The sequence below is a fragment of the Eptatretus burgeri genome, chromosome 11 (assembly GCF_056783735.1).
Source record: "Eptatretus burgeri isolate ZD-2024b chromosome 11, Ebu_testis_v1, whole genome shotgun sequence".
Lineage (NCBI taxonomy): Eukaryota > Metazoa > Chordata > Myxini > Myxiniformes > Myxinidae > Eptatretus > Eptatretus burgeri.
In genome coordinates, this window is record NC_140971.1 from 10,117,379 (window position 1) to 10,135,178 (window position 17,800).

Sequence of the window (17,800 nt, forward strand, 5' to 3'; positions counted from 1 at the left end):
ATTCTTTCATTTTGGTGTTCAAAAGGTCAAAGGGCACGTGCCCTTTAATTGAGAATAATTTTGTTTGCGCAATAACTTGTGAACAACTGAAAGAATTTCAACCAAACTTGCCACGCATATGGACTGTAACACAAAGATTAATTGATTCGATTTTGGGTCCATCAAGTCAAAGGTCAAGTTGGAAAATCATTTTGTTGATCATAACTCGAGTTTGAAGCCTCTGATGTTTCTCTCCTATTTCTCTCTCTCCTCTCTCTCCTCTCTCTCCTCTCTCTCCTCTCTCTCCTCTCTCTCCTCTCTCTCCTCTCTCTCTCCTTTAAATCTTTCTTGTGACTTTTAATTGAGATCAAACGTAACAGTCGGTTGACATGTAATGCGGGCAGAGACGTTTCCAATATCATTTAACGACAAATTTGCGTCGCATCCTATTTTCCAAATGATGTGATGCCCTGGGATCTTTAAACTCTCGCATCATGATGCAGGTACGATAGCCTGCTGTGCAATCAGATGTGAAGGTCATGGACCTTGGAAATGCTGTGCCCTCCACTCACAAAGCACCAGGATGGCAGTATGAAATTTGATTTGAAAACAGTGGAACAAATTCAGGATAAATACAGCACAGTAGTGCATATACGCTACTCACTGAACTTGGTGGTTTAAATGGAAGTCTGGTGTTGGCTTAACCATCAAGGTGGCTGGTTCAAGATCTTCGGGTCTTAAAATAAAGCCCCTGCTGACCATTGAATTAACACCAGGTAGGGTTGACTCACTCAGTCATCCTTCTGAGATCAGCGAAATGAGTACCAGTGTACTGGTAATTGAGGGCACTGCATCAGCAGCACAGCTGTGCCCCCTAGAAAATGATGCAACCAGCACCCACAAGCTGCACACGATATCTAGTTCGCTCGTGGTTTAAATAAAACTTATTCTCTACCTCCCCAACCCCCCCCCCCCCACTCCCCTCGCTGTTCATGAGTCATGTCGATAACCACACAATCTGTTTTGGGGTAAGTTTTACTTGAATGATCAATTTAACGTCTCTTTTTTTTTTTTTTAAACATCTAATATTTATTTTACAATATCGTTTATTTATTAATTTATTTTTTTGCATGTTCATGTGCATAGAATTATTTTCTGCTGAATTTTTTAAAAAGAACAAAAAAGAACTCCACTGCCTTCCAAAAAAGACTCCCAAAATTGAATCATAGTTAAGTTAGAGTTTATGCGGCAATGCAGAATCCGCTTCTCTTGGTTCGATTTTGTGCAGGAAGTCGCGGCTGCTCGTTTCCCAGAAAAAGACCACAATCCACCCACCCCCACCACCGGCACTACAACCAGCCAGCCTTCCTAGAAAGGCTAAGTTAGTTGTTGCTCAATGGTGTCTGTCGGCCTCCGTATTCTTACATTCTGTCTATTTCTCAAAAGGAAGTTTAGCTTTCATTATTTACCTCTCACCGTTGTGTTACACCATGACCTCTTGTAGTCCGAGCGATTGTCCAACACTGTTGATGCTTTTCAGACTTGTACATGGCAGAATCACACTTTGTCTCTTTCCTCATTCTGCGTATTTATTTAATTTTAAGTCGTCTACAGTGAGGTTTATCAGTAATATATATATATATATATATATATATATATATATATATATATATATATATATATATATATATATATATATATTCAACAAATCATTGCACATCATCAACAAGCTGAAAAAGTACAGCGTTCACCTCATTTGAAGCGGAATCATCTTCAACACATATAACTTTGCACTGTTAACCCCATAATGGGTCGGGAAGAGGCCATTGCATGAATACGTCTCATTTCACTTGTAACTCATCAAGAACGTGGTGCCAGCCATTGCTGCATGCCTTGGTGAAAACGGATGTGATTTGTCGCCGGGCACGTGGGACGGGAGGCAAAGGGCCACGGGAGCAGCGGAGCTGCTGGCGGGCCTGTGTAGGCGGTTTACATCCTGTTCGAGTTTAGCCGCTGTTTGCAGCCACGGCTACGATTCGGCACATTCCTCGCTCGAGCCTCAGCTGTGCTTGTGCTGGACGAGTCCAATAACTTTCCTCGTTGTCTTCCTCTTTGTGCTGCTTGTTGTTGACGATTATGATGATGACGATGAGATTGTTCTCATTTTGCTGTAGTTATAGTTTTACATATTGTAGAAAACGATTCATCAGAACGGTCATTAATTTCATGTTGTTGTTTTTCAGATTTCTTTTTATTTAAATGTTAAATTGCCTTTTGAACCTTACAACTCCAGCTGCTTCAAGTCATATATATTATATATATATATATATATATATATATATATATATATATATATATATATATATATATATATATATATATATATATATATATATATATATATATATTATATATATATATATACACACAAATGTGATGTATGTTTAACAGAGTGAATGGAATATGGAATAGAATGATGCACATCTGGTCCCATGAAGGATTTGATGTTCTTTGTGGGCCTAGCCTGATTTGCCGAGATTTTAGAGTTGTTATTTTTGCAGACGCCACTGCCCCCCCCCATCCTCCCCCACACTCTGCCTATTTGCCGCCGTTCCAGCTGTGATCAAATGGCTCTTGCACAGCCCCCAGTTTGGCCCCAAATTCGGTGCCAGCCAGCAGGGTGTTGACGGCACTGCGCTTGTGTGCAGACAATTAATTCAACTCTTTTTGTACTTTGCATTCCATTTCCCACTCAGATTTTATTGGTTCATGTCAGTTGTACTGGTTCATGAATGTAGAGATTTAGCTGAACCCTCGAAAGCCCTCGCTCCACCCCCCCCCTCCAAATTTGAAAATGTGCTCTGTGTTCCAGACTGAGAGAAGTATGCAAAATGACAAGAGGAATTTTCTTTGTAGCAACAACACTGTAAGGGGCTTGGATGCGCGAGACCACTAGGTGAACGGTGAAGGTTCGTTCCTGGTACTTTTATTCACTGAGACATTGATAGAGAATTTGTGGGAATACAATGAACATGTAGCCATTCTGCTTGAATTATTGATGACAAAGATGACATTTAATGTACCAATATTAATGAGCAATTCCAAGTCAGTCCATGAAGTTAAAAAAAAAAAAAAAATAAATAAACATAGACTTGGCATAAACTGTTGTCAAATGATCCAGCTCGCTGTGAATAAAGCAATCCACATGGTTAACTAGAAGGGCACTCGATGGAGTGCATACCTCCGCTACATAATGCCTGATCCACGAGAACATGTCTGGCTCAATACATTTTTGAAATATCATGCTACACAGTACTATATCGTTTTTGGCCCGATCTCTCAATAGTGAAGAATCACTTTAAAAGTTAAATTAATCTCGTATCCAGATCCGAATTCGGATCTTCACCAAATCTAATCAATTCCTCCTTGTCACACACCCACCATGTCCACCAAGTTTCATCCAAATACGTCCAAAACTTTTGAGATATCGTGCTATATATATATATATATATATATATATATATATATATATATATATATATATATATATATATATATATATATATATATATATATATATATATATATATATATATATATATATATATATATATATATATATGCCTGGTGTTGGCGCAGTGGTTAGGGCAGCGGCTTGGGATCCAAGAGGTCCTGAGTTCAAGCCCCGTTGGGCCACTGAATTAATACACCAGGGGGTTGACTCAGCCTGTCATCCTTCCGAGGTCGGCGAAATGAGTACCAGTATACTGGGCCGGTGTATACCCCGGTTAAAATAGGTGTAGCATATCCCTGTGTCGTAAGAGGCGACCAGGGTTGCGTCAGGAAGGGCATCCGGCGTAAAACATGTGCCAAATCACGATGCGGATCATACGGATGATCTGCTGTGGCGACCCCTAACGGGAGCAGCCGAAGGAGGAAGAAGAAGATATATATATATATATATATATATATATATATATATATATATATATATATATATATATATATATATATATATATATTGTTGCGGATTCGCGCCCGCCAGCGTGCGAGCGGCCACGTAACTCGAATCGCGGCATGTCGCCCACCGGACGGACAATCCCGTCGTGACCCTCTCGGACTAACGCCGGGAACTAGTCACGGATGGGCCTTTCGGCCTCACCACGATCGTGCCAATCAGCCCCCCGCGTGGGATAGGGTTGCTCGCCAAATTCGACCTACCTAAGTACCCACACGGAGGATAGACCGGGCGATCGCACCTCGCCGCAGGTCGACTTCGGACACGGGCCACTTTAAGCGACCCGTTCCGTACTATCGGGATAACCGAGCGGTGTTATCGTCAACCGCGACGGTTCGATTAATTATTGGGCGTCTTTAACCCACGACCAACCCTTTACGTGAAGTAAGATGGAGATTCAATTCGAGAAAAGACGAAGCGAAACGAGAAAACAGTTCAACATAAAGCACATTTATTTCGCGATGGCACACGGATAGCACACATATACAATTATACACCAAAAGCAAATGTAAAAGTGGAAGAAACACACAATAATGCACAAAAAGCAAATATAAAAGAGAAACACACACTGCAGATCTACTACCGACTACCGAGCACACGGCAACACTTATACAGTTTTACTTCACAGACGGCGCCGACAACACATATACTCAAAGCAAAAGAAAAAGGGACCACCCTCCACTATGAGGGGGCAGACGGGCCTGGGGCCGAGACCGCGTCGAGCCTACCCGTCTGGTGATGAGCCGCAAAATGGCGGTGGCGCCCCGACTCCGCGGGCCTCGCGGACAGTGTCTGGAATGGGGTGGGAACGGGGCCCCCTTCTCACACTATCTCAGCGCGGGGGGAAACAGGAGGGGGTTGTTGATGCTCGGGGGGATGAGGATATCTCGCTGGCTCGGGTCCCGCGACGAGCGTCTCCACCGCGACCTCGGTCGCGTTATCGGCCTCCCCTCTCCGCAGCTCCCCGACTCTGACACGAGCGCCCTCTCGACTGCCTTTGCCGCCGCCGCCACCTCTCCAACTCTCCCACTCTCCACAGCTCCGTCCAACTGCTTTCTCCGACTCTTCTCTTCTCAACTCTCCTTGACTGACTCTTTCCAACTCAACTGCCTTTTTGGCGAGCGAACGCGGCCCTTTATAGCCCCCGTGGCTTCGCTCCTTCACCTTCGACCCTTTACCTCTGGCTGGCTCCCCATTGGACAGAGGAAAAGTGGGCGTGAATGCTTTTTGATCCGCGAATCTGCAAATAGCGATTATACTCCGACGCACCTGGAGGCGGGGCCAAATCGCCCCATGCTCACTGATAGGACGGAACAGAAGTGGGTGTGAATCATTTTTGATCCGATTTCTTCGGAAAGGCTGGTGTTTTTGCACCTGCCGCTCGGCGCGCGCCCTGCACGAGTCCAGGATCGGTGTCCACAAGCGGCGCGGGAATGGCGGTGATGCGATGGTTGCGAGAGCGAGATGTGACGGCAAGGGTCGTTGCTGTGGTTGTGAAGCGGCGTTGCGGTTGGTGGTTGTTGTGTGATGGCTGTTGAGACGTGGTTGGTGGTGGTAGTAATGGTAGTAATGCCGGCTGGTCCAAAATAAAGATAGTAAAAGAAAAACGGCTATCCTGAAGGGTCGCAGCCCGAATGAATGACATTTATTCCCTCTAAACAACGGGTTTGGGCCTAACTACACATATACTTACAGAGATATCTCACCTAAGGGACCTGAATGGTGGTTTGCGAATTTCGTCAACCACAACAATATATATATATATATATATATATATATATATATATATATATATATATATATATATATATATATATATATATATATATATATATATATCATTTTTGGCCCCATCTATCAATGGTGAAGAATCACTTGAATAATTCTAGTATCCGGATCTTCACCAAAATCTAAACAGTTCGTCCTTGTCGCACACCCAACTTGTCCACAAAATTTCACCCGAATCCGTACACAACTTTTTGAGATATCCTGCACACAAACAAACAGACAGAAAGGGGTAAAAACATAACCTCCTTCACCTTTGGTGGTGGAGGTAACAAGGGGAGCGCTTCCTCAGCTTGTACTCATCAATCAGACAAACAGCGTCAATATCAAGAATTAAGAAACTTGCTTTTACTGCATCTTTATGTTTTGCAAACAAGATTGCCGTCGCCGTTACAGGTATACAATTTTGATCTAGACATGTTGCAGTTTAACTCCGTTGCGTCTGAGAATGGGTGGATTACCTGCTTACAAACAATACTTGGGAGCAGAGAGTCACATCAGAAGTGTTGAAAGAGCTACACTTTCCTTGGAATGTCACCTACATGACGAACTTACCCCGTTAAAATATCACACTTCCATCAGGAATCCGCGGGTAGGATGGCCTTGAGGTACTCACACTTGCCTCTAAGCTATCCGACCCAGAGCTATAAACTGTCATCCTGGTGTTTTACAGGCAGGGTGACTCATCAATGTGTGTGCCGTCCCTCGGATGGACGTTAAACTGCGAGTTCCGTCTGGTGAGGCATTAGTTGGTGGACATTAAAGATCCTGCGGTGTTCTTCGCAAAGAATAGGCGAGCTATCGTTGCCACCTTGAACAAAGTACAAATTCCTGCACTTTCAGAAAGGACTTGCAGAAAGTCACCCTGTGATGACCCCATCCAGGTTTCCTTTAAAAAATATGAAGACAAACATAACAGCCAAGTTCTAATCTAGTCCTATGCCCCCATTTAAATGTTTCCATCTGTTCTTTGATTTGTATCTATTGGCTAATGTTACTGTAGTAGAGCCGAGCATTGGCAGACTCTTATGCCAGCCAGTGTATGGGTATGGAATGTGTTTGGGTTTTTTTTTTTTTTTGAGCAAAAGTACAACGTAAGAACAATTTATGAAATCAACAGGACATTGCTTCCCACAGCGGTTGGTGTTGTGATAATAAAGTGCCATACTGTAATTGGCGGCAACGGTAATTGGGCGGATGTGGCAGCACTGTATATGAAGGTCAATGGCTGGTGTTGACACGTATACCACGTACTCCGTGGAAAGTCATGCTGGAACAGTAATGGTATGTTATATACTATATTAGGAATAATGTACTCTGAGGAATGTAATTGGGATTAGAGTATGGAGTTTAACTTCGTTATTATGTGATGCGTATGTGGTATTTGCCTTCAGTATTATGTGTACAAGTTATTGTATTTTATTATTCTTACCCTATGTATATTTATGTTGTTGTAGATATGCGTATGGGTTTTGTGAGAATAAAGCCGATCGAAAAGGTCTATTGTTGATTACTACAACAGTTGGCATACCTCAATCAAATGGGAAGCTGATATTTTGGGCGTTAACCCTTAGTCAGAGCAAAAGAGAGATACAAGCCGGTAGGCGACATGGGTGGTCGCTATATAATTGCATACTAGTCATACAGTTTTTGACAAAGAGGTTGATTATAGTGCGCATTAAATCGCAGAAGCCGATTTTTGATTTTCGAAAAATAAAATATATATATATATATATAAATATTTTTCGGATTTTTTTCAGAAATTTCAAAGTCCCGTTGCTAGGCAACGGTGGCGTCCATTGCAACGGTGCTCAAAAGCATACAACTACATCGTGGTGTGAACCTACCAGTCAGGTTTCATCAAAATCAGTTGGCTCCTCTGGCCTCCAGAGCTGTCCATTACATACAAACAGACAGACGGAAAACCTGAGAATAACGGTAGTTTAGCGACCACCCAATAAATGAACGGGATAGGGGCGAAGGCTGATGTCGGGTTGGAGTGAGTCAGAGCAGGGTCAGATGTCAGGAAGTATGTGGGGTGGTTCAGGAGTTATGAGGGAAGAATGATTGCTTTTGATAGGGAGGGTTTGGGTTCAGTAATTAAGAGTCAAAGCAAAAGTGACTTAGAGAAAGTGAAAATAATATGGAAAAAGCAAGAAGTGACATTAAATATACTAAACTAACTTTTAAAAGTGAAACAAATTAAAATAATGAAACTAATTTCATTCATTTTTACAAATCTTTCAGCTTTACCATTTTGTGCCACCAGCAATTAGGGTAACCTCGATATTAGTAATGGCTAAGTGAATGAAAAGTGCTCGTCGATCCCATAGGGAGCCAACGTGTCGATCCTTGCACTTGCCACTGTCTGTGCTGCTGAAATGTACAATAATACGGGGGAGCGCGCTGTGACTGAAAGAATGTCTGGGAAGATTGAAGTGTCGAGCAACTGGCTTGAGACGTCTGTGCTGTTGGTTCATAAATCAGGCAAATGTTCACAGAAGTGATTGCCCAGTCTTCACCCGGTTTCACCGATGTCGATCTTGCAGATTTCATAGATAACATTCGCAGAGGTGATGTTGAAGTGCTCTGTGACTTTTTAGTTTTAGTTTTTTTTACATAATCTGAGGCTCATAGTGGAGCTGCCACACACACACACACACACACACACACACACACACACACACACACACACACACACACACACACACACACACACACACACACACACACACACACACACACACACACACACGGCGCTGTAGATGAACATATGCGACTCAACACAAGACTGTCAGACGAGACAATCACAGCCACTGAAATTGGGGGAAGTGCCGTCACTTCTCCGGACACTCTGGGTACCAGTGACGTCACAACAGTGGCGCCGCATTTCTCACCGCACTCAGCAGGGCATTTCCTGAGGAGGAGTTTCGTCCTCCCTCCCCATGGATGCCAACTTTAATACTGCTTTTGGATCCTGACAGCAAAGTCGTCATCTTGATGAAAAGTTAGGTGTTTCAGCAACTCTGTAACACTTGAACATTCTTGGTAGGAGGTCAGAGGGTAATGGTCCTTTAACCAGGGAATTTCACAAATTTCTGGCCATCATAAAGTAGATAAAAGGCTATTGTTTGAAAATCAAGGCAATCTCAGGATCTTTTGTTTTATTTTAAAGCTTGAAGTTCTTCTGGATGATGATCTTTGACGCAAAGGTTGATGGAATGGGAGATCAATGTGAATGGATTCCTTTCTGAAGGTGGTAAAGCTATCTGTCTTGTCGGTGTTTGGACGCGCTCCAGTGCACCGGCCACAATGGAGGTGCGAAAGGCATGCTCATTGAAGAACATGCATATCTCATTTGATTTGACATCGGAATCATTGCTGCACATGATAAAGCCTGAGAAATTTTGATGTGAGATCTAAGGGGGGGGCAAGCTAGGAGGATGAATATGGAAGGTAGCAATGTGAATCTGCAGTTTCATAATGGACAGTGGTGGCAAATCCGTTCTCTTTGGCTGAAAATGTTGAGAAAGGTGCCAGAGGTACTCAAAATATCCGATGTGAAATTGAGGGCAGAATGGAAGAAATCAACAGTCGATAAACCGTTCAAAATCCTATCTGCTACAGGATGCGGCACTGATGGCCAAATAATTCTGGGGTGGGACAATCAAATTGGTCGAAATTTTGTTTCTCAATGAAACCGACCAAAATATTTCAGGACCACGGACAGTCGCAAGCCTAAAGAGCAAAGCCTTATCTACAGGATCGGCACGTTGGCTCCCCATGGGATCAACGAGCACTTTTCATTCATTCGGCGGCTCCATTCTCCCACAACTTTTCTGTCCTTCCATTTTTCCATCCTTCCTCTCCTTCACTTTCCATCCCCTCTCTCCTCACATGCCTTTTCTCTCCTCTTCCCATTTTATCCTCAATTTCTCTCTCATTTCTTGTAATTAGGGCTTCAAGCATGGCTGAAGCTCTATTGAAATCGTTAGTATTATTCTTATTTATTTTTCCATGTCGTATTTTATTTTTATATTATTATGACGATGATTATTATTAACCTCCGCCATCGAAGATCGTAGGTTACTGTTTTCACCCCTTTCTGTTTGTTTGTTTGTTTGTTTGTTTGTGAACAGTATTACGGAAAAACTCCTTGACGGATTTCGACGAAACTTGTTGGGGGGGGTTAGGTGTGGTCCAATGATCATGCCATTAGATTTTGGACTTGGTCCCCCCCCACCAAAAAAATTGTTGGAGAAATTATTTTTTTTTGCATTTCTACGTGTTTTAAGTGATTTCCAACCCCCCCCCCCCCCCAAAAAAAAATTGTTCGAGGAAAAAAAAAATTTGCAACTTTTTTTTCAACAATTTCGATTTCTTTTTTTTTGCATTTCTACATGTTTTAAGTGATTTCCAACAAAAAAAAAACATGCCAAAATTATAATTGCGGCTGATTTTGTAACTTCAGGTGGATATACCCACGTAAAATCAATTTCTGTCTCAAGGAATCTAGTTATGACGAATGAATTTAGTATGTAAAAGTTAAAAGTAAAAGGGAAAGTTGCAAACTATAACTCTGTGAGCACTGTTGACATCAAATTGAATGAATAGGATATCAGGTTCACTTGAGTGACCTAGCAGTATTGGCGGCGGAGGTTTTGCACTCTACCGAGTGCTCCCCCTCTAGTCTGGAATGCCGTCATCAATCTTTATTCTATTGTTTATTTTATTCTTTATTCTATTCTTTATTCTATTGTTTGTGTGCATGTCATATTCCAAGACCTGTCATTAATCAAAGTGTTGGTCAAACAAATTTTGAGTTTTTTAAATTGGATTATGCTTAAAAAGCATGAATAAAAGTCATTTTATGGTCAGAAATGGCCGAGAATGCTGGAGAAAACCCTCTGGGTACCCCCGGTATCCGGGGCCCCTGGCACCGGCCTGTAGTGATAAGACCTTGGAGCGACAATATTTCTCTTTCGCCTGCAACTGGGAATTCTAAATACCTCACTGAAAACACCTTTATTCCCGAGCCTATCTTGGTTTAACTCAGAATGCTTTAATATCAAAGACTTGATGTTCATCCAGAATACAACCTGGAAGTATATAATTACACACAGGAAGTGAAAATGTTCTAGGAACTAACCCCAACTGCTTTCCCTCCTCCACCCCTTCCCTTACTAAAAATTGTTTAATTTCTGTTATTGGGTCATGAAAACACACACACACACACACACACACACACACACACACACACACACACACACACACACACACACACACACACCAATGTATGAGTACTTTTAGAAGTGTTAAAATCCCTGATATTATATTGTCTTGGACAATATCTGAAAAAGCACTCAGTTCACTTTCTCTCTTGTCTATTCCACCGACATGTCCATATCAGATTCCTTAACGTGACCTTACACAAGCTATTCTTTGTGCATTATTCAATAGAAGCGATTTGTCACAGAGTATAAAACACTTTGATTATCCCTTGCTGTTAGTACCAGGTACTGTAGTTCATTGTAAATTGGCACAGTTTGTGTGTAGATCATGCAGTTGGCATTCCTGTCATGCACCACCAAATCCATGTTGAGAGCCGCCTTCGCTGCGGCATTTCACTGTTACACATCATGCATAATTGGGGTTTATGGGCCTCATAGCTAGCCTGGTCTGGAATCAATGCTTACTTTGTTAATGTGATGCTGTATTCACCGCCAACACAACACTTGCCTTTGCAGCTCCTGTTGGTTTCCTTCCAAAGGGATAAGGATTGCTTACGAGTCCGGTGTGAAGCTTGTCGGTGTTGGTAAATGTCTTGGAAAGTCGTTCGTTATCCATCGTGCATTTAACAGCTTTTCCTTCCTCAAATTGAGCTTGGCATTCTAATAATTGCATTCTCCAATAATTATTTCTTACCTTTTTTTTGTTGTTGGAAAGATCTAGTCATTGATACATTAAGCTTTAAATATTAAAAACAAGACTGGTCACCACTTGCAGATCATAACAGTAACTTTGGTAATAAGTTTTATGTTTGTTCGTCAAAGAACAACTGGTCAGCGGGTGATTCATTATATTGTAACTCATCCCCCACACTCATCGTACCCCAGAAATTAAAAAAATCGTGCACCCACTATAGTGTTCATCGGACATGATCACGACACCCCGCCACGGCATCGACCGCAATAACGGCACCATGGTCATAATAGTGCTCGGCAAATCGAGTGCAATGGAGAGTTTTCCTTAATTTATCCACAATATCTCAGTAGATTTTGATGATGTTCTAAATCGGAGAAAATATTCTACACTTAACTTTGTTACATCAAGTTGAAATTCGTCCAAACGGGATCGTCCATCAAAAGTTCCGATCGCTGTGATTAAATTCATTATCATGAGTGCTCCTTTCAAGGGGATGACCATCTATCAGAGAATGTTGGTTCGCGGGTGCCAGCGGTGACCACTATTTTCGTTGTGTCTGTGTGTCTGTCTGTTTGTGACTCTCTCCAGAGCACAGCTCCATGACATTTGATGCGATCTTGATGAAACTTGAACACAAGCTAGATATCATGGTCTAGTTGTGTCTTTTTGTATGAGGGGCGTCCCACGCCCACTTGAACTTTTTTATTTATTTTTTTCTCGATTTTTTTTCTCGCAATTTCATTGCCTAGAAGCTGTGCGTAATGTCCATAAGTACAACATATTAAAAATCCGATTTGATTTGGTCAATTTTTGACGGAAGAGATAGGTTTTACAGTAGGGCTTCCTCAAAAGCTTCCACCAACTCAATTGTACCTATCGTGGCATTGTTCAATAATGCCCACGAACCATCGTCGCCTTCCGGCTTGTTCTCTAATTTAATAATAAACTTTTTAATAATAAAGTAAAACATAATGGAAGTTGTTTGGATCAAACTCGTTTTGCATGTGCACTTGTCTTGCTATATGATTGATCCATGTAACAATAACTAAGCTATCTCTCATTTAACAAAGATAACTTGTAATGTACTTTACTATTATGAGTATTACTAGGGAAGCTATTGAGAATATTTAGTTTTTTTTCATTTTTAATCCACTTATTGTGGTGCCATGATTTCATGCTTTCACTGGCTATGAACAAAACGGTGCATCACCACTGCTACCGAGTATGGGGGCACCGCTGATACAATGCCTCTATACCAATACACGGGTACTCATTTCACCGACCTCGAAAGGATGGCAGGTTGAGTCAGCTCCACCTGTTGTTAATTCAGTGGCTAACGGGGCTCAAACTCAGGACTCGAACATTCCAAGCCTGCCACCCTAACCGCTAAGCCAACACCAGGCTTATAATTGGCTTACGGAGGATCAATATTTGCTCTACTCTTCCACACTAGGAACACTCCAGAAATTCTACTTGTATTCGGGCGGACACGATCTGGCTACGTCGGTTTTCTGGGTAATTGTTGCTCGGCGAGTCAAAGTTTAACTCTATTTATTATTGTAAATCGACTTCCAAAGCAAGATTGTGTTTCTGGAATTTCCTCCTTTGCCCACTGCACCAAAGCCAAGCCCAGGTTGATTCTTTCCAGGATACCCCAGCCTTTGTTACTTATGATTTGACCTCACTAATGATGTAATGGTATTCTTTGGTGCTTTCATGCAGCCACACAAAGCCAGGAAGTTTTAACGTGGATCACTCGCTTCCTGTTCGCCTTATGCATTCCCTGTTGAACCTCAAGACCAGCTCTGAGAGCATTTGTAAGAAACGGATTGATCCTTTTTACCCTGTGTGGGTTCGTGATCGAAGTGGATACGTGTGCTTTGATGGAACTACATTCGCATCAGAGACTCAAACGTACTTTGTCTCTCCTTCCCTCTCTGGCTGTTGAACCGCAGGAGGCGTTTGTGGAATTGTACGGCAGCGGTATGGCCCACGAGCAGCCCGCCCAAGACAACATGTGGCCCTCCTTACAGGCCGTACTTGGCCTTGCTGCTGTCGGAGCCTGTCTTACAGTCGGAGCTTTGATGGCTCACAAATGATGTCTGCCTCTCCTGGGAACCTTTCTGCCCAGTTGTCATACAATCACATCCGTCCTGCCCTCTCCCGGCCCCCCATTTATCTGCTTCTTCCTTTCCCCCTCTTCTCCACCTTGAAGGTCCCACAAATGTTCAACACCGTGCAAAGAAAACAGCCTACAAACCTGCTGCTCATCGATTTTTTTTTTTTTTATTATTATTTTTTTTTTTGCAGACCTGCGCTGCCAGTTTGTTTGGTTTTGATGTTTGAATTGTTGTTGTGATGTTAAATTGTTTTAAGTTTTGTTCTTGCACTTTCTTATTTACAAATGTAGCAAAACTGATTTAAAGGAAACACAGGATAACCGTTTTCTGTCCAAGTGGAAAACGGTCTCTTCATGTTTGGTTTTTTTTTGGGGGGTTGTTGTTTTTTAAAAAAAATTTAAAATATGTGGTGGGTATGGTACCTAAATTAACAGAGAGCATGCGTTGCGTCACGTTTAATGCTAATTCTTTTTTCATCATCAGTCCTTCCAGATGACCTGCCTCCCTTTTGAAAGAAGCACTTGACCACACTCTCCCGAGTTTATGAACATCATCGATCATTCATCCGAATAATTTTATTACACTCAACACTTAAAGGTTCTACAAATTCCATTCTTTAACTTTCTTGAACTGTCATAAGCTCAAACCTTTTTGCGTTTTATGGTTTTTTTTTTAAAAAAATTCCGGTGTGCAAGTCTTTCCGAAGACTCGTAGCTTGGTTCAGAATGGCCTCTTACCAAGTGTGCTACACGGAGTGCCATATCGTTCTCAGATTGAAGTTGTAGCTTCAAATGTCTCGAGGGAGTCGACCATCATTGTGGATATCCTATATATTATCAAAAGTATTGGGACAGCGAGGAAATGTTCAGGGTCATGCAACCATTTGTTGAATGGCTATAACGAAGTATCATGGTTACTAACACGTCGGACCCAAATTTGGTAGATATCGGGCATTATGTTCTGTCGTGTCGTCTCGAGTAAGTTAGGTATCGAGTAAGTGCGAGTTTAGTTAGGGGATCGCGGTCTGCTCACTTTGGCCTTCGATCAGCATTCTGAGTCCTGCCAGAGCGGTGCAGTTGGGTTGAAGTCGATGCTATCGGTTGTCCGCCGCAGATGTTCAACTCGTCTCCATTCTCGAAATTATTTCCAGCAGACACCAGGATGGCAAGGTGCATTGTCGTGGCGGTAGACATAACTGCACTTGTGTATTATTACATTAAAGCCAGCCTCACAACGTCGTCCAAGGTGTGTTAGATGCCTTTAGAAAGCACGTGCCGCTTTGTAGTGTGGGCTAAATTTATGCACTTGTGGGCTTGGGAGTGTTCATTTTGATGTTAGACATCCCCGTCCCATTGCTCTTGGTAATTTCAGTGTCGGTGTCATCGAACATACCATGGTGTTTGCATCATCTCATGATCATGTTGTGTTGATTTCTAAGTGACGTGGAGCATCCCGAATGAAGACGTGTAAGTGAAAACGAAACAGCTTTCATGGCGAGAGGCAGTTTTTGTCTCTGCCCTCTCACGTCATGCATGGTAAGCACTCTATCGCAACACAGCTAACTTGTGGATGCAAATCCACCATTACGTTGCCTGTCGAGATATTACCTGAGAAGCGTTAGATTAAGCTGGAATAGGTCACACAGCACTTTTTTTCTTTTTTTCCCCCATTTTTTGATACAAAGTGTATTTTGTCGCTACCACCAAGATCAGCAGCACATGTTACGCCGAAGTACAATTGAAAGGCATCCTTCGTTGCTATCCTGATAACAGCACTCGTCATCTGAATTGACAGCAACGTGGAATCCGCATTGAAACCCCCAGGTGTGTACACGAGACACACGACCACCTCGCGCATTATTATTAGCAAATGTTCACATGGTTCGCAAACGAGAAATTAATCTCACACTTGTTCTCAAAAAGAAAATTATTATTTTTATTTTTTTTTCATGTCATCGTCGCACCAGCACTATCACTCTCCGAGTCTACGTCACTTGTTTTTCTTTGGCAAACGAAAGATAATGCAGATGCTGGTCATTCTGCTAGGTTTATATTCAAGGATTCATGTGCTGCTCAGTTTTAAATAAATCGCTCCAAGTAGTGTCGTGGCTTGCACGGCTCACTTTATGTGTGACATACATTGGCACAGACTACACGAAGACCTCGGACTAATCGAGCTGTTCTTCAAGCATCACCAAGCTAAAGAGTCTGGACAAAAGAAAAAATAATAATAATGAAAACATGAGATGTTTAATGTCAGTTTCCGTGTTTGTGGGAAGAAAAGAAGATTTCTATATTTGCTATTAACAACATGAGCATGGCAGGAAGTCAGTGTTACACGTAGTAGATATACAGAAGCACAGGTAAGGCACTTATTTAACTTTACTGCCTCTCGCTGGGGTGCACCGCAAATCCTTGATTTTATTTCTGTTTTTTGCTTTCGATTTCCTGGTGTTTGCTTCCGAATGTTTTTTGCAAAAGTTGTCGTCTGAAAGTGACTCGGGTTATTATTGCGTGGCGTTTGAAGATAGACGAAATATCCTTGAACCTATTTAATATCCACAGCAAGAGGAGACCACAATGTTTTGGTATGTGAGTGATCCTGATATCAATCGTCAACCGACGTACTGTTGAGCAAGTGAAAGATTATGGAGTGCCGTGGTGTATTGAGGGAAGCGGGCGTGACGTGCGAGTCGGAACGAGGACACCGAAGGTTCGTTTCATGAATGAAGAGTATAGTATCTACGCAGAAGCATTGACTGGATACTCTTACCGAGAGCCCTCGAAGTTTGTGGAGGCCGGATACGTGTCCTGCATCCGAAGCGTGTACATTTCGTTCGGGCACGAGGTGTGTTTGCAGTCTGCGGTGAGAGTCTTCAACCAAAGACAATTATCTCGTTTCCTGGAAGATGATTCGTAAGAGGAATTTTAGCATCGATGACGCTTTATATGTGCCTTAACATGTAGCCTTAGAACAACAAAACAATTTACACTGCATATGTACACACTATGTGCATGTTGTCATTCCGACGTCTTACGATGTCCGTGGCTCTTGTACTAAGGTCGAGCTGTGCCCTGAAAGCTCCCCCAAGGTAAATGGGAGTTTCACGACAACTCGTTTAACATGATGTCACAGGCCGATGACAAGCAACTTCAAATAATACTGTAGACATATAGTCCGATCAATGAATGTGAAGTTTGACCACATTTTGTTTTGACGTTTTCCTCTCTTGTTCCTAATGGTTGTTTTGTTTTTGGCATTTCGTTTGATATTTTACTGTCAGTCACCATATTGTTTTGGTTGTGCCTTCTGTGCGGAGCTTTGTAATGTTTTGAGCACTTTATTCCGTTCCCCCGTTCCAAAAGACTGAAAAAGTCCATCGTTTGCCACAAGGATTTGTGTTTTCAAAGCTTGTGCTTTCTCCGTCGTCGCTTCGTTGTTTGTTCTCAACCGAAAGGATGTTTTGCATATTCGATTTTCATCTCGTAGCATATACAATTTTGTTTTGGCTTTTGAGTGCTCGTTCGTTGATATTATTCATAACTTAAGTGAAATTGCCTTCAAGGTACCTAGAAACATAACAGTCACCGAAGCACATAAGGTATTTTAACTTGTTTAGCATAAAGTTACGTACTTGTGAAGTTTAACTTTAACCTCTTCCCATGTATGTGTTCATCTGTTTATTTCCAAAACAATATATAGAGTATTACAACTTACGTGATGTTGTGTACTTGATTTCTTCATCGCACGGTGTTTTGATACTTTTACAAATTGTTACTCGACCACAATGTTCTGCAGGTGATGTTAATCAGGTGCGCATTATCAGTGATTCTTCACCATTGAGAGATGGGGCCAAAAACGAGATATATCACGATATCTGAAAAAGTTATGGACGAGTTATGATAAAACTTGGTGGATTAGTTTGTGATTTGACGAGAACAAGCAGATTCGATTTTGGTTCAGGTCAGCAGAT

General features: G+C 42.1%; 1 protein-coding gene across 2 annotated transcripts in view; it reads left to right on the forward strand.

The window, feature by feature from the left end:
- Positions 1-17,543, forward strand: part of LOC147016483 (apoptosis regulator Bcl-2-like) — a 57,550-nt gene extending 40,007 nt beyond the window's left edge. For both annotated transcript variants that reach the window (XM_085845178.1, XM_085845179.1), the window contains one exon: positions 13,663-17,543. In XM_085845178.1, coding sequence (XP_085701304.1) covers positions 13,663-13,792 — 130 coding nt within the window. In that variant the 3' untranslated portion in view covers positions 13,793-17,543. The remainder of the gene's footprint in view (positions 1-13,662) is intronic.
- The last annotated feature ends 257 nt before the right edge of the window (positions 17,544-17,800 follow it).